Raw genomic sequence first — 22,307 nt, forward strand, 5'->3', positions numbered from 1 at the left:
CCTGGAGATCAAGAGTCAGGACCTCTACTGACTGAGCTAGCCAGGCTCCACGCATTATAGTATTAACTTTTTTTTTTAATAAAATTTTTTTTTAAGATTTTATTTATTTATTTGACAGATCACAAGTAGGCAGAGAGGCAGGCAGAGAGAGAGGGGGAAGGAGACTTCCCACTGAGCCGAGAGCCTGATGCGGGGGCTCTGAGGACTCTGAGACCATGACCTGAACTGAAGGCAGAGGCTTAACCCATTGAGCCACCCAGGTGCCCCTATAGTATTAACTTTTGAAAAAGAAGTTCACAGTTTAACTTCTTCAAAGTCAGTGTGTCAGAGCAGAGATTAGTACTCTAATCTTTTTTTTTTGGTCTGTCACACTTAGTTTCAGTGTGCTTTAGCACCCTTTCTGAACAGAAATGAGTGCAAAGATATAAAATATGGCACTTTGAAAAGCAAAGCAGAAATTAGCTTTAATGGTAATAGTCCATTTTTTCAAAAGTGCTTTTATTTAAAATCACTGCAGTTTCAGTAAATTAAAAAACATTTTAAGGTGCTGGACCCTTGTGGGGGACTGCACGAACTGGGAGTGGGCTTGAGAACTGGGTGTGATCCCACAGTGGCATTCCTTGCTGGGTGCAGCAGACGGAGCTGGGGTGGGGAGGTAGTGGGTTAAACTTTCATCTGTGTCCCTACTTTGCACTTCAGAGAACTTTGATGTGGCTTTCTTCATTCCTTCACCTCTTGAGCCAGCCTCTATGAGCTTGGCTAGGGGAGTCCTGCAGGCAAGCTGGACACTAGGCCCTATAGGAGCGAATGTGTTTTGCCTAGGGATGGTTTTGCATCCCTGCCAGGTGGCATGCACCCTCCTCAGGGACAGTAGGTCCTTCATACCTGTCTTCAAAATGGGAACTGTCAGGTGTGAATTTACTAAGAATTTAACTTCAGAGGAGACCATTTATCACAGTAAGATCTCTACTATAGGAACTGGATCAGTTGGCATAGCATGTGCTATCAGCATCTTATTAAAAGGCTTGAGTGATGAACTTGCCTTTGTGGATGCTGATGAAGGCAAAACAAAGGGTGAGACAGTGGATCTTCAACATGGCAGCTCTTTCATGAAAATGCCATATATTGGGGTGCCTGGGTGGCTTAGTGGGTTAAAGCCTCTGCCTTGGGCTCAGGTCATGATCCCAGGGTCCTGGGATCGAGCCCCGCATCGGGCTCTCTGCTCAGCGGGGAGCCTGCCTCCTCCTCCTCTCTCTCTCTCTCTGCCTGCCTCTCTGCCTGCTTGTGATCTGTCTGTCAAATAAATAAATAAAATCTTAAAAAAAAAAAAAAAGAAAATGCCATATATTGTTTCCAGCAAAGATTACCATGTCACTGCAAACTCTAACCTAGTGATTATGACAGCAGGTGCACGCCCAGGAAAAGGAGAAACATGCCTTGATGTAGAGAAATGTGTCCATCTTTAAATTAATGATTTCCAGCATTACCTGGTATAGTCCCCAGTGCAAAATGATAGTTGTTTCCAATCCAGTGGATATCTTAACTTATGTATCTTGGAAGTTGAGTGCAATTCCCCAAAACTGTGTTATTGGAAGTGGCCGTAATCTGGACACTGTCCGTTTCCATTCCTTTATTGGGCAAAGACTTAGTTTCCACTCAGAAAACATGGATCCTTGGAGAACATGGAGACTCAGGTGTACATGTGTGGAATGGAGTTAGCATTGCTGGTATCCCCTTGAGGGATCTGAATTTAGATATAGGAAAGGATCAAGATCCTGATGACTGGGAAAATGTCCACAGAGAAGTGATAACCTGTGGTTATGAGATGGTTAAAATGAAAGGTTATACTAATTGGGCTGTTCACCTCTCTGTAGCTGACTTAATGGGAAACATTTTGAAGAACCTTAGGAGAGTGCATCCAGTTTCCACTATAACGAAAGGCCTCTATGGAATAAATGAAGAAGTGTTCATTAGTGTTCCTTGTATCCTGGGAGGGAATGGTATTGCAAACCTTATTAAGATAAAGCTGACTCCTGAAGAGGAATCTGTTTGAGAAAGAGTGCAGAAAAACTTTGGGAAATTTAGAAAGAGAATAAGCTTTAAAGTTGTTTAGAGCTACCATCCTGAAGTTATTAAAGGAGAGATAGTGGTTGTAGGATTATATATCAAACTTTTTTTTTTTTTTTTTTTTAAATATTTTATTTATTTGACAGAGAGAAATCACAAGTAGGCAGAGAGGCAGGCAGAGAGAGAGGAGGAAGCAGGCTCCCTGCTGAGCAGAGAGCCCGATGCGGGGCTCGATCCCAGAACCCTGGGATCATGACCTGGGCCAAAGGCAGAGGCTTTAACCCACTGAGCCACCCCGGTGCCCCTATATCAAACTTTTGATTGATTGATTGATTGATTTGACAGAGATCACAAGTAAGCAGAGAGGCAGGGAGTTGGGGGGGGCAGTCTCCCTGCTGAGCAGAGAGCCCAATGTGGGACTCGATCCCAGGACCCTGAGATCATGACCTGAGCTGAAGGCAGAGGCTTAACCCATTGGGCTACCCAGATGCCCCTGTATTTCAAACTTCTGAATAAACTTGAATTTCTCTGTGTGTGTGTGTGTGTGTGTACGGTTACTATTTGGTCTAGAAGAATGATGTATGTGTTTAGTGTGTTACATAAATTCTGGTTCTTTTCATCCAGTATATGGTAATTCTTTCATTCTGGCTGGCATATATATATATATATATATTCATTTATATGCTTTTAAAAAAGTTATAACTTCCTCTACAAATGTAAAAATAAAAGTTTATACAAACAGTTCTAAATGTTACTTCCAATCCTAACTCCACATGAAACCTTGATTTGACCTTAAAAAAATAACGTTTTAATATTCCAAGGTATAACTTATTCTGAAAACTAAACTGGCTTTATTATAGATTTTAGGAAAATTGTCTTATAGAATCCTTCCTGTGTTTTCAAGCGTATTTTGAGCACTTAGAAAGTAAATACAAAGAACAGAGTATGGATTTTGATTTAGCTTGCTTTGATTTTTCCTTAGCTTTGTTTTCTTAAATAAAATGTCACTTTATGGGGCGCCTGGGTGGCTCAGTGGATTAAAGCCGCTGCCTTCGGCTCAGGTCATGATCTCAGGGTCCTGGGATCGAGCCCCGCATCGGGCTCTCTGCTCCGCAGGGAGCCTGCTTCCTCCTCTCTCTCTGCCTCCCTCTCTGCCTACTTGTGATCTCTCTTTCTGTCAAATGAATAAATAAAATCTTTAAGAAAAAAAAAAAAATAAAATGTCACTTTATAATTAGTTGATTGGCATGTCCATTATAATTTGTGCGACTAGGCAAAGCCCTTGAAAAAAACATTAGTTATTGATAAAATATAGAGATCAGATTTTTTTAAACTTGGAAAATGATCTATGTTTCTGTAAAACTATAATTTCATCAGTCCTTACAAGTTTGACTTTGTCATATATCTCTCTCCTATTTGCTATACTGTGATCTTTATTTTTCATATTTTTTAGGAAATGGTCTTCAGATAATTTCGCTCATCAAAACTGCTTACTTCTCTTTAGGGCTGTTTCATTCTCATTGAGGCCAATTAAAACATTTTTTCCTTCTTCATTTATTGGGATACAATCATTCTGAATCATTTTTAACAAGGGCATATATGTATTTTTATTTTTAGCAAAGTTCAGCAAGGTTGCTGGATTCAAGACAAACTATGTCTTAGGGGTTTTTTTTTTTTTTCTTTTTTTTTGGTAAACATTTTGTTTATTTGATAGAGTGAACACAAGTAGGGGGAGTGGCAGGCAGAAGGAGAGGAGGGGAGAAGCAGACTCTCCTGCTGAGCAGGGAGCCGGGTGTGGGGCTCCATCCCAGGATCCAGAGATCATGATCTGAGCCAAAGGCACCCACTTAACTGACTGAGCCACCCAGGCGCCTCAAGGACATATGTTGACAAATGTCAAATGTTTTGACATTTCAGTTGGTTGGGGTTTTAAAATGATAACATCTATATTTACCATAGGATAGGGCATATACCTACTTATCAGCCATAATTGAAAAACTCCAGTAGGAAGTTTTTCATTATTTCTTTAAAATAGACAAAATTTAAAGCCCTTCGAGGTATGCCACTATAGTCACAGTACTCGTGTGTGTGTGTGAAAGTTCACTTGTAAAATGCTTAAAAGATAATTACAAGTGGTCCATCTTAAATAACGGTTCTTCATATAATCACTTCAGTTGGCTCTTTTCATACACTTTCATTGATTCCGCTTTGATCAGTCTACAGACCCGGGGTGAGTGCTCCTTCCTCTGTATTCCTTTATAACTACTACAGGGCATCTCAAGAGGTGCTGCTTCCAGTGCTCCTGAGACACAGTATTGTTGGTCTGAAAATTTGCCGTAAATTTTGATTATGTTGTTGCTACTTAGAGCCTTCTAGCATCAGAGAAAAATCCTCAAGTATCTGAAGAATTTAGATGCTCATTTTCTACTTTCTGATTTCTATAGGGAGAAATTTCCAGAAGTAGAACAATTTTGCTTACTTTGAGGAGTATTTTTTTGTCCAGATACATCTCACGTGACTGAGAGTACACGTAGCAAGAAAACAAGTAGATCGAAGTTTACTAACTCATGTCATATCAGTGACATTTTTAAAAATTCTGAGAATTATGATCTTGGGCATATTCATTTTAGGCTAAATTTAGATTTTATACAGATGAATTAATGTCTCAGTTCATCTTAGGATATTCAGTATTACATTTACTTTAAAAGTTTAGTCCATTTTAACAGTATGGTCTCTTTATGTCAGTAACATAGCTTATTTTTAAATATTTTCAGGAAAAGTACAGAGCATTAAACAAGTAAAAATAACCCCATACAGCTGATTTGCAGATATGAGTGGTCTACATGCTCCCATCTAGTACCTATGTGAGTTTGTAGTATCAGAGCAAGTGCATTTTTTTTCCTGGTAAGTTGCACACTGTATGATTTTTTTGAAATTTCTGTTTAAGAATCAAGAAAAAAACCCACATATTTAAAGCATAGATATTACAGCTTATGGTACTATGCTGTATAATAAAAAATAGATAAGTGATTTAAGATGTTAAGAAAAAATAGTACACAGAAAGGATTTAAACTATTTTAAATTATTCACTTAATTTCTATATTTTTCTTTTAATTACGTGGGTGATGAGATGCAGCGTTCCTAGATCATGTTAAGGACAGTAATCTTTATCAGTCTTCTCAGAAAGTCTGAGAAGAGTCAATGAATAGAATTAAATGTAACTTTATTATTTATACATACCATGTATACATTCAAATATGCCACATCAATATATTTAATATTGTATAAGCTTTCTGTCACAGCAGCTGTCACAAATTACCATAAACTTAATAACTTAAAACAACGTAAATTGATTATCTTACAGTTCTATAGTTCAGAAGTCCAAAGTGGGTCCCACTGGATTAAAATCCACAAGTTGGCAAGGCTTTGTTCCAGGCTGTAGGGGAGAATCTTTTTCCTTGTTTTCAGTTTCTAGAGGTTTTCCACATTCCTTAGCTGAAGACCCATTTCCTCCATATTCCAGGCCAGTAATCATTTCACTCTGGCCTTATTTTCATTGTTATACCCCTTCTGACTTTTTTTTCTGCCTTCCTCTTCCACTTTGAAGGCCTCTTGTGATTATATTAGGCCCCCTGGCTAATTCAGGATCGTTTCCTGTTTTAAGGTTAGCTGATGAATAGCCTTAATTCTAGTTACAAACTTAATTCCCCTTTCCCATGTAACCTGTATGCTTTCACAGGTTCTAGGGATTAACATGTAGACATTTTAGGGCCATTATTCTGCCAACCACAAATACTGATAAAGAATGCTAGGATTACTGTTTTCTCTTTTTAAGAATCTTTGGGTTTATGGGGCATCTGGCTGGCTCAGTTGGTGTAGAGCATGCAACTCCTGATCTCTGGGTTGTAAGTTTGGCACCAGGTTGAGTGTAGAGATAACTTAAAAAAATAAGATCTTAAAAAAAGAAAAAAAAAACCTTTGGGTTGTTATAACCTTACTTTGGAGAATCAGCCACTGATAAAAATGTAAAATGAAATGGAAGCAAACTTAAGAAAATCAATCAGCCATATGAATACTGAACTATGACACCTAACCAGATTGGAGTAGGATTAAAGAAGAATTTGCTGTTGTCATTTTACTTTTATTTTTTTTAAGATTTTATTTATTTATTCATGAGAGAAAGAGAGGCAGAGGGAGAAGCAGGCTCCCTGCAGATCAGGAAGCCCAATGCTGGACTCAGTCCTAGGACCCTGGGATCATGACTGAAGCCGAAGGCAGATGCCTAACCAACTGAGCCATCCAGGCGCCCTGTCATTTAATTTTTTTAAACTAGTTTTATAATTACATTATGATGGTAACTTAGTAAAAAGTACTTAATTTTACATAGTTGTTAAAAATTCAGGAGATTTTTTTTTTTCTGATCTAGGTTTTAATTTTTCAAGAATTAAATTCAACCTGAAATATGCTATTAGAGCATTACATTGTAAGTTTTATATATTTTGTAGTAATGTATAAACAAGATAATAAATTGGTTGGAGCAGAGTGCTAGTGAAGTAATTTCAGATGCTCTGTGTAATTAAATTAATCTAAGTTGTTTTTTTTAATTAATCTAAGTTTTTGATGACAAATTTTTCTTTAAAGATTTCATTTATTTGAGTGAGAGAGTGGGAGAGTGCCTGCATGAGTGAGGAGGGAGGAAGGGAATTGAGGGAGAGGGGAGAAGCAGACTCCCCACTGAGCAGGGAGCCCAACCATGACAACATGGGGCCTGATCCCAGAACCCTGAGATCATGACCTGAGCCAAAGGCAGCCACTTAACCAACTGAACCACGCAGGCACTCCTCGATGATAAATTTGACTCTTTTTCCATAACACTGATAAGTTAGGTCATAAAGAGAATCTAGTGAAACAGTATGGTGCACTCCCTGCAAATTAATAATTTTCAGTGCTGGAAATGTATATCATTATTTTCTGCAATGGATGACACTTAGCAACAACAAAGAGGTTGTGTGGAGGGTAAGGGTACCATAAATTCCTCACAAGAAATTGCTTCATATTTGAAAACGTATCATATTTGGTTATTTCCACAATAAGTTTTCTAATTTTTTAAATTTTTGTGGTTTCAATAAGTCACTTACTGTGACAGCTTCATCTTTATCTCTACTACACTTACATCTAGATTCTTCAGAATTTCTGATCCTTATTTTTAGGTGATTTTTATATCTAATTTCTTTTGCTTATATATGAAAATGTTTCTTAGATTTGTTGCCGTTTGGCTTGGAAAAGCCTACTTTATTGTGTCTTTGTTTCATTTTTAGTCTTCAGAGTCGAAGAAATTCTTGAGCAAGCAGACTACCTATATGAGAGTGGAGAAACAGAAAAACTTTATCAGTTGCTGACCCAATACAAGGAAAGGTAGGCAATGTATGATAAGCCTGGGTTTGCACTTTCCTCAAAATTTATGTTATTTAACAATTAAAATGATTCCTGGTGCTCGAAATTTCTATAATTTTTGAAGTTTTTACTGCAAAGTTTTTAGAGTTTAATTTATAATGTATTCCTTCAGTAAATGATTCACAAGTGTCACATGTATCTCATCGATTTAGAAAAAGTGATTCTCCTTACTCATTTTAGTGGAATATTGAAGTATTTTTTGTTATTTTGCTTTGGATCATATGAGGTAGTTGTTGAATATATGGTTATCTATATTGTATATTTCTCATTTTTTAAGTGAATTTCTTATTGACATAAGATGTAAATGAATTGGGATGTTTGTATGGCATCATTGTATAGTATTGTGTATCACTTTATCACTTTAGAAGCAGTTTTTTAGAGAAACTAAAAATACCTTCTTTTTCCATTTTTAGTATTAAATAACATGGTATATAGATTTAGTATCTAGATTACATTATTACATTAGTCGAGAGTATCAGTGTGCAGTCAATTTTTGGGAAAATGTAGGTGGAAGGACATTCTGCCCTATAATATAGGTTTAATGAGGCTAAATTGGCATTTCCGGATCACAAATCTACCTAATCCTAAACTAAAAATGTTGTCATTTTCAGCTACCTTTCTTAGATTCCTAAGATCAGTTTTCTGTTCATGACCCATCAATTTTGCTTCTTAAATATCTATAGATCCACTTTTTCTTCTCCATTTTCCCCTTAGTTATTTGTAGTGTCATGTTTGGCATTTTATAGACAATTCAGTAATTACTTGAAAAGTAAGTTGTAAGATAGTTACTCCATCTTTATTTAATTATAAATACACTATTGCTACCTTTAGTTTGAAAATTTTATGTGACTACCATTTTTGTTAAATATATAATGGGCTTAAAGCAAACATTTAATAAAAAGGATAAAAAGGAGTTTTAATGTTTTTAAAAACATTTCTAACTCTTAATTGTGATTACTGTTTTATTTATTAACCATATCTTATTTTATATAAGTATATTCCTATGGAAATTCTTCATGGAGTCTAGTGCCCTTCAAATATTTCCATGCATCATGGCATGGGTGACACATTCAAACATAAGATTTATTTTGAGATTCTGTTATATTCAATCATTTATTTATTAACACATAATTACCATACACCAATTATGTGCCAGTTACTATATTTGGGGCTTGGGATATAGCAGTTTTGTTTTGTAGAGCATGACCTGCTCTCCAAAGTTTGTGGATTTTATGATACTATCTGAACCAGTTAGTGAGTTGTCTGAAGTGTCTCAAGCCTTAAGTTATATGTTGAATTTTGTAGTGCAAATGTTTGAAGAATTCATTCTAAGGAAGTTAGTATTTTATTTATTTAGAGATTTTATTTATTCACTTGAGAAGAGAGTGAGAGTGAGAGAGTACAAGCAGGGGTTGGGGAGCAGCAGAAGAAGAGGGAGAAGCAGGGAGCCTGCATCCCAGGACCCTGGGATTATGATCTGAGCTGAAGGCAGACGTTTACATGACTGAGCCACCTGGGTGTCCCAGGAAGTTAGTATTTTAGATGATATAGGAGAGTTAATATTTATGTATAATACTGGATATTTTGTAGGAAATGTTAGCAAATAAAGTTTTTATGTGAAAATACAACATTATGAATAATGGCTTTTGATACTGCTATATCTTCACTGACCTGAAAGACCATTACATGTATTCATTAGTGATGTGACTTTTAGCAGGTTTTAAATATGAGCTAAAATGGTTATTTTATATTTATTTCAAATTAGTGAAGATGCAGAGTTACTGTGGCGATTGGCACGGGCATCACGTGATATAGCTCAGCTTAGTGGGACTTCAGAAGAGGAGAAAAAACTCCTGATCTATGAAGCCCTAGAGTATGCAAAAAGAGCACTAGAAAAAAATGAATCCAGTTTTGCAGCTCATAAGGTGAGGGGCTTAAAGTAATGCAACTGTTTACCATGTGAGAGGTAGGTACATTGGTCTATACTTACTTATTATTCCTAATTTATAGAGGAAAGAAAATCTGTCTATTTTAAAGAAATTTATCTTTATAACATTTTTTCAAAAGGATATAGTTTTTTTTCTTTGTATTCTTGAACATTTATTATAACTTCATTAGTGTGTTGATAAATTACTTTTGTGAATGCTTATTTTTAAACGAAAGTGTTAGTTTCATGAATTGCCTATGTCTTTATTCCTAGTAATATAAGGATTTGACAAATGTTTACTCATTTTCCTTACATTATATATTTTGTATATTTTATATAGTACATTATATTTTTATGTAGAGGTGAGAATAGAGCAGTTGGACAGCTAAGAGCTGGTATAACTTTCACATGTAACTCTGCTAGTTCTTGAATTTACTAACTGATTTAGAACGATGCTTTTCAATTGGCACTCTGGAGACACATGGGACATTATTGGTATTTTGTTATTAGGACATCACTTTATGATGTTGGACTATTCTCAGTACATCTACCAAGTCATTGTGACAACCAAATTTCATCTCCACCCATTTCCAAATGCTCCCTTTAGGGGCCAGTCTCCCTCAACACCCCACTAATACTGGTTTTTATTAAAAATAAAATAGATATGGATTCTTTAAATTTGTTGAGATTTATTTTATGGCCCAGAATATGGTCCACCTTGTTAAGTGTTCTTTGTGCACATGAAAAGAATGTTTATTCAGCTATTGTTGGGAGTATTTTATAAATGTCATTCAGGTCAGTTTGGTTGGTGGTGTTGTTCATATCTTTTGTATCCTTTATGATTTTCTATCTACTTGTTCTATAAATTATTTAGAGACACATTGAAATGTCCAAGTATAATTGTAGGTTTGTCTGTTTCTTTGCATTTTTTTTTTTTTAGATTTTTATCTATTTATTTGACAGAGAGATCACAGGTAGGCAGAGAGGCAGACAGAGATAGAGGGGGAAGCAGGCTCCCTGCTGAGCAGAGAGCCAGATGCAGGGTTCGATCCCAGGTCCCTGAGATCATGACCTGATCTGAAGGCAGAGGCCTAACCCACTGAGCCACCCAGTTGCTCCTGTTTCTTTGCAGTTTTATTAATTTTTGCAGCATGCAATTTAAGGTTTCTATTGGGAATATAAACATTTAGGATTATTATATTTTCTTGATGCATTAACCTCTTTATTACTGTAAAATGATCCCCCTTATTTTTTTATCTTCCCCTTTGTCTAATACTAACATGGCAACTCTTGTTTTCTTTTGCTTAATGTTAGCATGTGATATCCTTCTCTGTCCTTTTACTTTTAAGTGTCTTTATATTTAACATGTACGTGTAAACAGGTGATGAAATCTTGCTTTTAGTTTTACTTATGTACTTCACATTATATAAAATTCATCATTGTAATGCATATACTTCAGTGGTTTTTCACATTTTCCCTGTGTTGTGCAACCATCAGCACTAATTCCATAATATTTCTGTTATCCCCAAAACAAACCCTATACCTTCTGCCAGTTAATCCTAATTCTCCCCTGCACCTGTCCCCTGGTAAGCACTAATCTACTTTATGTCCCAATGAATTTTCCTATTCTAGACATTTCATATAAATGGAATTACAGTAGGTGGCCTGTATGGTCTGGCTTCCTTCCCTTTGCATAATAATATTGTCAGGGTTCATCCATATTGAGTATGTGACAGTACTTGATATTCCATTGTATGGATATACCAGTTTTGTTTATCCATCAGCTGGTGAACATTTGGGGTATTTCCACTTTTTGGCTGTTATATACAATTGTATATAACTTGTATACAAGTTTTTGTGTGAACATTTGCTTTTACTTCTTTTCTTATGGAGGTAAATTCACACAGCATAAAATCACCCATTTTGTAAGTGCACAATACAGTGACATTTAATATATTCATAGTGTTGTACAATCATTACCTCTAGTTCCAGAACATTTTTATCACCCCAGAAGGAAACCCATTAAGTCCAAATAGTCACTCTCTGTTCCCTCTTATTCCCCTGGCAATCACTAATCTGCTTGTTGTGTCTATGGCTTTACCTCCTCAGGATATTTCATAGAAATAGCATCATACAGTATGGGATTAGTTTGTGTTTGTGTTTAGACATCTTTCACTTACCATGTTTTTGAAGTCCATCCACATTATAGCATGCATCAATATTTTATTCCTTTTTATGAAGAAAAACATTCCTTTGTATGGATATACCATATTCTCTTAACCCATTGATTAGTTGATGGACATTTGGGTTATTTCCACACTTTTGGCTATTGTTTATAGTATAAATATATATCCAAGTATAAGTATTTTTTAAATACCTGTTTTTAGTTCTTTTGAGTTTATGTCTAGGAATGGATTTGCTGGGTCATATGTAATTCTATTTTTTTTTTAAAAGATTTATTTATTTTGGGGTTCAGAAAGAGAGAGGAAGTGAGCAGACTCCCTGCTGAATGCACAGGGGGCTTGATGCAGGGCTCAGTTGCACGACCCTGAGATCATGACCTGAGCTGAAGGCAGACACTTAACCAACTGAACCACCCAGGTACCCCGTGTAATTCTTTCGGAAGAACTGTCAAATTGTTCTTCAAAGGACCTATATCATTTTACATTGCCACTAGCAATGTGTAAGGGTTCCAGTTTCTCCACACCCTTGGTCACACTTGTAATTATCCACTAAAAAAAATTAAAAGTAGTGGGTGGGAAGTGTATGGTTTTGATTTATGTTTTCCTAATGAGTAATTATATTGAGCATCTTTTCATGTGCTTATTGGACATTTGTATATCTTCTTTGCAGAAATGTCTATTCACATTCTTTGTTTTTTCAACTAGGTTTTTTTCAACTAGGTTTGTCTTTTTATTGTTGAGTTTTAAGAATATTTTCTGGCATTTAGACTCTGGTTAGATACATGATTTGCACATATTTTCTGCCATTCCATGCATTGTCTTTTTACTTTCTTGATGATGAGCTTTAATGCACAAGTTTTTTTAATTTTGAGGAAGTCCAGTTTAGTTTTCTTTGATTGCTTGTGCTTTTGATGTCATATCTAAAAAACATAGATTTTCATCTATGTCTGTTTCTAAGAGTTCTGTACTTTTTAGCTCTTATATTTAGGTCTTTGATCCTTAAAAGAGTTAGCTTTTATACATGGTTGAGATAGGAGTTCAAATTCATTTTTTTGCATATAGATATATAGTTGTCCTAGCACCATTTGTTGAAAAGACTATTCCTTCTCCATTTTCATCTTTGATGAAAATCAGTTGAACATAAATGTGTTAAGTTCATTTTTGAATTCTCAATTCAATTTCATTTGTCTGAGTGTAGACCTGTTTGTCTTTGTACCAGTATCACAGTGTCTTGATTACTATAGCATTGTGGTAAGTTTTGAAATAAGGAACTGTGAGTCTTCTAGCTCTTCTTTTTCAAGATTGTTTTGACCATTCTGAGTTCCTTCAGTTTCCATACTTATTTTAGGATCAGCTTGTAAATTTCTGCAGAGAAGCCAGTTGGGTTTTTGATAGGGATTATACTGAATCTGTAGATTAGTTTGAGGAGTATTGCCATCCTAACAGCATTATGTCTTCCTCCACAGATACATGTTGTCTGTCCATTTATTTAGATCTTTTTCTTCTTTCAACACTGTTTTGTAATTTTCAGTCTTCAAGTCTTGTACTTCTTTGGATTTAAATTTATTCTTTATTCTTTTTGATGCTATTGGAATTCTTAATTTCATTTTCAGATTATTTTGCTAGCATATAGGAGTGTAACTAATACTTGCATATTAATGTATATTAATTTTATGTCCTGTAGCTTTGCTTAACTCATTTATTGGTTCTATTAGTTGTTTTGTAGATTACTTAGTTATTTTCTATATTATCAACATGTTTATAAATTATCCATGGTTTTTTTTCTTTTCCAATCTGGACACCTAATATTTCTGTATCTTGCTCAATTTCCCTAGCTAGAACTTCAGTACATTGTTGAGGAGAAGTGACAAGAGTGAATATCTTTGTCTTGTCCCTGATTATAGGAGGGTAGCTATTAGGCTTTCACCATTTGCTATGATGTTAGCTGTGGGTTTTCCATAAATGCTCTTTATTGATTGAGAAAGTTCCCTTCCATTCCTAGTTGTTGAGTGTTTTTGTCATGAAAGGGTGTTGGATTTTTGTCAGATACTTTTTTCTGTTTGTTGAGATGATCATGTTGGTCCCCCCCCCTTCATTCTATTAATGTGGTGTCTTGCATTATTTAATTTTCATATGGTAATCCACCCTTGTATTTTGGGATAAATCCCCTGTGGTCATGTTGTGTAATCCTTTTCATTTGCTGCTGAATTCAACTTGCCATTATTTTGTTGAATTCTGCATCATAAGAGATACTACTCTTTAGTTCTTTTTTTTTTCCTCTGATTTTATTGGGAAAGAATTGACATACATTATTATAAGTTTAAGGCATACAGCATGATGGCTTGGTTTGCACATACTGTGAAATGATTACTACAGTAGGTTCAGCTGATGCCTATCTTCTAATATAGATGTGATGAAAAGGAAAGAAAGAAAAAAATTTTCCCCTCATGATGAGAACTCTTAGGGTTTATTCTCTTATGAACTTTCCTATTATATCATATTTCAGTATTAGCTATAGTCTTCACATTGTACATTACATCCATAATACCATTCACCCTTAAACAACATGGGGAGAAGAGTGCTGATTCCTGTGCGTTGAAAATCCACATAGAACTTTTGACTCCCCCAAAACACAACTATAATAACCTGTTGACTGGAAGCTTTGATAACATAAATAATCAGTACATATTTTGTATGTCTTACATACTGTATTCTTATAAAGTTACAAAAAAGAGACTATTCCAAAAGAAATGAAAAGGACAATAGATTTACATTACTATATTTCTCACAAGAAATTTGTGTATAAGTGGCTCTTGCATGGTTTAAATTTGTGTTGTTCAACTGTATTTATCTTATAACTGGAAGTTCATACCTCTTGACCACCTTTCTCCAATTCCTCGTCCCCCAGCTCTCTAACTCTGGTAAGCACAAGTCTTAACGATTTTTTTTTTTTTTTTAAGATTCTACATGTAAATGAGATCATACAGTATTTTTATTTCACTTAGCATAATGCCTTCAGAGTCCCTCCATATTGTTGCAAATGGCAGGATTTCCTTATTTTTTATGGTTGAATAATATTTCATTGTTTGTGTATGTGTGTGTATACACACAGCACAACTAATTTATCCATCATTTGTTGATCTGTACTTAAGTTGTTTCCATTTTAGCTATTGCAAATGAACTATGAACATAGAGCTGCAGATATTTTTTCAAGTAGGTGTTTTCATTTTTTGTTTTTTATAAATTCCAAGTAGAATTGCTGGATCATATGGTAATTGTATTTTTAATTTTTGAGGATTGGCTGTCCTAGTTTAGAATCCCAGCAGTGCATGAGGGTTCCCCTTTCTCCACATCCACGCCAGCATTTATCTCTTGATGATGGACATTCTAACAGGTATGAGGTGATACCTCATTGCTATTTTAATTTGCATTTCCTTAATGACTATTGATGTTCTGCATCTTCTGTTGGCCTCTCTAATATCTTCTTTGGAGAAATGTCTGTTTAGGTCCTCTGCCCATTTTTAAATTGTGTTGGTTTTTTCTATTGAATTGTACGTAATTTATATGAATTGTAATTCAGGTATTAAACCTGTATTAGATATATTGTTTATAAATATTTTCTCCCATTTGGTAGGCCTTTTCATTTTGTTGATGGTTTCTTTTCCCTTGCTGAAGCTTTTTAGCTTGATGTAGTCCCACTTGTTTTTTATTTTGTTGCCTGTGATTTAGATGTCATATCCAAAAAATCATTACCGAGACCCATGTCAAGAGGCTTTATTCCTGTTTTCTTCCAGGAGTTTCATAGTTTCAGGTCTTAAATATAAGCCTTTACCTCATTTTGAGTTACTTTTTGTGAGTGGTATGAGATGTGTCTAGTTTATTCCTTTACATGTGAATCTCCAATAATCCAGTGCCATTTTTGTAGTCTGCCCTTTCTCAATTGAATATTCTTAACTCCCTTGTCAAATATTAGCTGACTATATGTTCTTGGATGTATTTCTAGGTTCTCAGTTCTGTTCCATTTGTCTATTTGTTTTTATGCCAATACTGTGCTGTTTCAGTGAGTGTAGCTTTGTAGTTTAGCTTGTTCTTTTTTCTCAGGATTTCTTTGGCTATTCTGGGTCTTTTGTGGTTCTCTATAAGTTTTAGGTGTTTTTTTCCTACTTATGTAAAAAGTGTCATTGATATCTTGATAGGGATTGCATTGAGTCTATAGATGGCTTTTGGTAGTACTGCTGTTTTAACAATATTAATTCTTACAGTACATGAACGTGGGTTATCTTTCCATTTACTTAAATCTGATTTCTTTCAGTATCATGTTGAAGTTTTCAGAGTAGAGATCTTTCATCTTCTTATATAAATTTATTCCTGTTTGATTTTGATCCTCTTATAAATGGGAACTATTTCTTTTTCAGAAAATTTGTTGTTAGGTTATAGAATTGCTACTGACATTTGCATGTTAATTTTATATCCTGCAGCTTTACTGAATTCATTGATCAAAAGGCTTTTTTTGTTGAGTCTTTTGGACTTCTTATGTATAAAATCATGTCATGTGCAAATAGAGGCATTTTTACCTCTTCCTTTCCAAATCTGATATCTTTTATTTTTTTTCTTGCCTGATTGCTCTAGGTGGACTTCAAGTACTGTGTCGAATAAGAGTGGTAAGAGTGAGAACCAGCACCCTTGTCTTTTTCTTGGTCTTAGAGGAACTTTCAACTTTTCATCATTGAATGTGATGGTAGTTGTGGATTTAACACATGCGGTCTTTATTTTGTTTAGATATGTTCCTTCTGTCTCTAATTCAACTTATTGGGAGTTCTTACCATGAATGGATGTCAAGTTTTGTCTTAATGTTTTTTCTGTATCAAAATGATCATAAGATTTTTTTTCTATTAATGTGATGGATCACATTGATTGATTCATGTATGTTGAATTATTCTTGCATTCCAGGGACAAATCCCACTTCATTGTGGTGAATGATCTTTTTAATGTTCTGCTGAATTCAATTTATTAGTATTTTTTTTAAATATTCTTTTATTTAAGATTTTTATTTATTTATTTATTTGACAGAGAGATATCACAAGTAGGCAGAGAGGCAGGCAGAGAGAGAGGAGGAAGCAGGCTCCCTGCGGAGCAGAGAGCCCGATGCGGGGCTCGATCCCAGGACTCTGGGATCATGACCTGAGCCGAAGGCAGCCACTTAACGACTGAGCCACTCAGGCGCCCCAATTTATTAGTATTTTATTGAGAATTTTTGCAACTGTTTTATTGTGATGTTTTGTGATGGTTTTGGTATCAGTAACACTGGTGTCAGAGAATATTTAAGAAATGCTCATTGTTTTCCTGTTTTTTGAAAGCGTTTAGAGAAGCTTGGTGTTAATTTTCTTTAAGCATTTGGTAGAATTTGTCAGTGAAGCCATCAGATCCTGGTGTTTGCTTTGTTGGAAATTCGTTTGATTACTAACTCTGTAGTATCACTTATTATTTGTTTGTCAGATTTTTTGTTTATTCTTAAGTCAATTGGATTGTTTCTTGTTTGTAGGAATTTTTTCATGTTTGGTAGATCACTTAATGTGTTCCCGTACAGTTGTTGCTACTACTCCCTTTTAATCTTTTTTATTCCTAGATTTACTACTGAGGTTAGTAATAATATATGTATTCTTTGAGTCCTCATTTTATTAATTTTTCTTTTTATGTTTAGCTAAAGGCTTGTAAATTTTGTTGATCCTTTCAGAGAATTAATTTGGTTTTGCTACTCTTCATTTTTCCTGTATTTTATTTATTCCACTCTAACCTTTACTATTCCATTCCTTCTGCTTACTTTGGGTTAGTTTGGTCTTCTTTTATTAGTTCTTTTTTTTTAAGATTTTATTTATCTGACAGAGAGAGAGATCACAAGTAGGCAGAGAAGCAGGCAGAGAGAAGGGGGGAGGCAGGCTCCCCACTGAGCAGAGAGCCTGATGCGGGGCTTGATCCCAGGACCCTGAGATCATGACCTGAGCCGAAGGCAGAGGCTTAACCCACTGAGCCCACCCAGGCACCCCCTTTTCCTAATTTCTTAAGGTGAAGTTATTGACTAATAACTTTCTTTAAGGTAGGCATTTATAGCCATAAGTTTCCTTCTGAATACAACTTTGCTGAATCCCTTAAGTTTTATTATGTTGTATTGTTTTTGTTCTTCTCAAGGGATTTTTAAATTTTCCTTGTGATTTATTTGACTCATTGGTTATTTAGGAATGTGAGGTTTTTTAAAATTTTTTTTTAAAGAATTGTTTATTAGAGAGCGAGTGAGTGAGATGGGGAAGAGGCAAAGGGTGAGGGAAAGAGAGAATCTCTAGCAGACTCTGTTGAGCACAGAGCCGGACGCAGGGCTTCATCTGGTCTCATGACCCCGATATCATGACCTGAGCTGAAACCAAGAGTAGGACACTTAGCCAACTAAGCTATCCTAGGAATTTTTAAATTTCCACATAATTGTGAATTATCCAGATTCCCTTCTTTTATTAAAATACTTTCGTTTCACTGTGGTCAGAGAACATACTCTGGTTTCTATCTTTTAAAACTTGAGATTGTTTTACAGCCTAATATATTTCCAACCTTGATCTCAAGGTTGTGAGTTTTTGCTTAATGAGAATGACTACTGAGGAATATTCAGTTTTACCTTGTATTGAATGCAATATTAGTAGAGTATTATTATTCTTACATTTTTTTCCTTCTGTTTTTAGTGGTATGCAATCTGTATTAGTGATGTTGGAGATTATGAAGGTATCAAGGCTAAAATTGCAAATGCCTATGTTATCAAGGAGCATTTTGAGGTACTGATAAATTTTAAAAGTAATTAGCTTTTTAAATAAATTTGTTTTACTTATCTATTGCTGTATAGCAAATCACCTAAAACTAATCACTAAATCACTAAACTAAATCACTGTCTAATGCAGTGACGGCTTATTTCTCAAAATTTTGTGTGTTAACTCTGTAGTGGTGCTTCTGGTCTGTTTGGTGTAGCTGAGGTCATGCAGATGGCTGCCTTCACCTCAGTCTTCAGCTGGGACAGAATGTACAAGATGGTCTCTGATATGATGGGTTCTCTCCATTTTCCATCGCATTATTTAGTAGTCTAGCCCCAGCTTCATTACAGCATGGTAGCTGGCTTCCAAGAATGAGCATTCCAAGATAAAATTCCAATGTGCAGACTTTTATCAACCTTCTGTTTTGCATCACACTTGGTAATATCCTGTGAACCTAAACAAGTCATGTGGCCAAGACCAGAGTATATGGGAGGGAACTATACGAGGTCCTGAATACCCCAAAGTGTGGTCTGGTATAAAATCAAACCCAATTGACAAACCACTCCCAATAGTAATAGTACTGTTTACAATAATTATCTCTGTGTATTTTATGTTTTAATATGTCCCCTAAAGTTACTTCTTTTATAGTAAGTTCTTCCTTAGATGTCACATATTCTCCAGGAGTTTGTGTATTTCATGATGTACCATGTACACTACCTCATTGTCCTAAACAAAACTAAACAAAAACTCTGGAAAAACTGCCACTAAAAATTCAGCTTATTTATTTCTCTTTTAATATTGTAGACCACCTCAAAAATACAAAGGAAGAGAATATGATGGAAACATTAATAAGAAGAATGCTAGATAAGCTAATAGTTTTTCTGAATTTTATGGTAATAGTCTCAATTCCTGTTTTACCCAGTGGGTAATAGAAAAGAACATTGGACTGGGAGTCAGGAGACCTAGCTTTTATTCTGGCATCAGTAGTATATATACACACACACACATATGTACGTGTGTGTATGCATATACATATATATTTTTCAGTTTAATAATATGCAACTTTTTCACATTGTAAGACCTTTGAAATCACATTGCGTTATATAATCAGTGGTATCTTTTAATAGGCAATGCTTTTTTCTTTTTAGTGATAGATAAAAAAATGATATGTAGTAATTTTCATGGTATCTTAGATTCTGTGAAATGTCATAATTTGCTCAGTGGCATTAAATAAATCACCTGAGTTATTGTGCCATAGTGTGTAGAATATATGACAAATATCTTCCAATATAAATCATGAAAAAATTGCAGAAAATATATTAGTGGAAACAGAGGCTATAGATTATTTAAAAAAAAACAAAACAGTATTTTGGGGCACCTGGGTGGCTCAGTTGGTTAAGCATCTGCCTTCAGCTCAGTTCATGATCCCAGAGTCCTGGGATTGAGCTCCACATTGGGCTCTCTGCTCAGCAGGGAGTCTGCTTCTCCCTCTGTCAATAAATAATAAAATCTTAAAAAAAAAAAAAAAATTGATGTTTTGCAGATCTCAAATGTGTATGTATTAAGTATATTTTAAAAAATGATAATACTTAGTATTTACATACTAAAAAGATCATTTATACTATTATTCCTAATTCCATTATTTAAAGTCATAAGGAATTATTATCTTTGGGTTATTTTTGTTGTTTTTTTAAGATTTTAAGTAATCTCTACATCCAACATGGGGCCCAAGCATGGTCCTCTGACTGAGCCAGCTAGGTGCCCCTATCTTTGGATTGTTTTGAAAACAAACTAATGGCAAAAATTAAAAAAGAAAGTGTTTGCTTGAGAGTAGTCCCTTTCAACCCATCCCATAAGAAAATTAAATTCCCCGAGGCATCCATCCACTGCATGTTCTGAATTAACTTCTCTCCCTTACATCTAGAATGGTACTAGCTCTGTACCATTCTTGGTAGATTGGAGAAAACAGTTATTCATACAATTTTTTGTAGGGTTTAACTTTCTAGTGGAACTCTAATTAGGAAAGGTTTCTTAGTGTATAAGTTGTGTATATTTTAAGACATATTTTGCTATGAATCATATCACTGTTTAATGGAAAAGTAAAGTCAGTGCTGATTCTTTATTCATATTAATGAAGCAAGATTTCTGCTAAGTCATACTTGGTTATTAGCCTTATTCTAGCTATTACCTCTACTACTGCTACTATTCATCAGCATCAGTAATAAATTAAGTGGTACTTTTGAAAAGTAAAATTATGCTGGTTATAGAAGATATTACTGTGTTAAGTACCTCCTGTTACTTGCTCATTTAATATTTAGCACAACTCTATAATGTAGGTATATTACTCTATCAATTCTATAAAACAGCAAACTCAGGAATGGCAAGAAGAAAGAACTTGCCAAGGTGAAAACTTGGAGCTGTGATCTGAACCCTGGTAGTCTAGCTTCAGAGACCATACTGGTAACCAATACAAATACTTCAAAATGTGTATCTCGCACATTACTGACTGAAATGAAAATGTGGGTTTGCAGAAAAACACAAGACAGGAGGTCTCAGGTATTTTTTAGAAGGATCTCTTATTTTTAATAGGATTAACATTAATCTGAGATGTTTCTCAGAGACTTTCAACAAAATAATGGATAAAAGGAGAAATACTTGCTTTAAAGTTGTTCTGTAGTTTATGCTTCACATTAATTCACATAGGACTTTCATATAGTAAATTGAAATCAGGAAGACTATCAATGTATTTTACATTGTACATAATTATTTTACTAATAAATTCTATAAATAAGTAGTATTTTTTTTTTCCTTTGTTGAGTATAGATGAAGTTGAACAAAATGTACATAAAGAAAGATACTTTGTAGAAGTATTAAGTACTTTGTTCTCCTTTTAGGAAAGAATACCATTTAATCCAGTATTCATGTAGAACTTGCAAAAAAGAACCTCCTTATTTTTCCTCTAATCTAGAAGAAACATCGAGAACTATAGATTAGTTTTCAAAATCAGATTCATTTAAAAATTTCATGTTTTTTCTCATACTGGTAAATCCTGTTAGTTGCTGAACTTTATAAGCGTTAACTCTAATACAAGTCATTAACAGTGTATTGAAAAGAATTTAACCACATTGAAGAATGAAGAGAGGGAAAAAATGGCATTATCATAGAAGAATTGAAATGCAGGGTTGCCAAAAAAAATTTTTTATCATGACTTTTTCAGCAAACATAGTACTCATTTGTGTTTAGAAAACAAATATGATTGACTTTCTCATTTCTTATTAGAAAGCAATTGAACTGAACCCAAAAGATGCTACCTCAATTCACCTTATGGGTATTTGGTAAGAACATTTCTTTAAATAAATATTTCAGTGGTAGTTAATATGATTTTATTTTGTAGTATATAATACAAGATGTAAAGTATTTAAAAGTATTTGGCATTCATGAATGTTCAGTTCATTATATGAACTAGTAGTTGTGATGTATCACTAAGTTTGATTGCGGTCATGTTAACCATTGTAACTCAGATCATTTAGAAATATATGTTAAAATGAAAAAGGCATTAAAATTTTTGCTAGACTTTGAAATTCCTTTTGTTAGGAAAGACTGCTTTTACTTACAAGGCTAAAGAAAGTTGTCAAGATCTTTGGATGTTAATCATTTGCCTCACTCTTTTCAGTAAGCAGACTTAAATTGTTTTTGCCATTGTTATTTATACATACCATGTTTAGTTTTGTTGGTTTTTTTTTTTTTTAAACTACCCTGAGTTAGTTTTTCTTACCTAAAAAAATAATGGTATGGGTATGGGTAGGGGTAATGATCCTAACTTATTTAGTTCCTTGTAAGGAATAAATGAGAGATAATCACTGAGCACCTGGAACAGAGTGAGCACTT

The 22,307-nt window shown here is 34.6% G+C and overlaps 1 protein-coding gene and 1 pseudogene across 2 annotated transcripts in view; both read left to right on the forward strand.

Annotated features, from left to right (window-relative positions):
* The window catches only part of RMDN1 (regulator of microtubule dynamics 1), a 49,285-nt gene that overhangs the window by 18,211 nt on the left and 8,767 nt on the right, over positions 1-22,307 (forward strand). For both annotated transcript variants that reach the window (XR_006818333.1, XM_046005116.1), the window contains exons 3-6: positions 7,386-7,482; positions 9,287-9,446; positions 18,357-18,446; positions 21,699-21,754. Coding sequence is in view for 1 of the 2 variants with exons in the window: in XM_046005116.1 (XP_045861072.1) it covers positions 7,386-7,482; positions 9,287-9,446; positions 18,357-18,446; positions 21,699-21,754 (403 nt within the window). In the remaining variant the exon portion in view is untranslated. The remainder of the gene's footprint in view (positions 1-7,385; positions 7,483-9,286; positions 9,447-18,356; positions 18,447-21,698; positions 21,755-22,307) is intronic.
* Positions 897-2,103, forward strand: LOC123941677 (annotated as a pseudogene).

Source organism: Meles meles, chromosome 1 (genome assembly GCF_922984935.1).
Source record: "Meles meles chromosome 1, mMelMel3.1 paternal haplotype, whole genome shotgun sequence".
In the NCBI taxonomy this organism is placed as follows: domain Eukaryota; kingdom Metazoa; phylum Chordata; class Mammalia; order Carnivora; family Mustelidae; genus Meles; species Meles meles.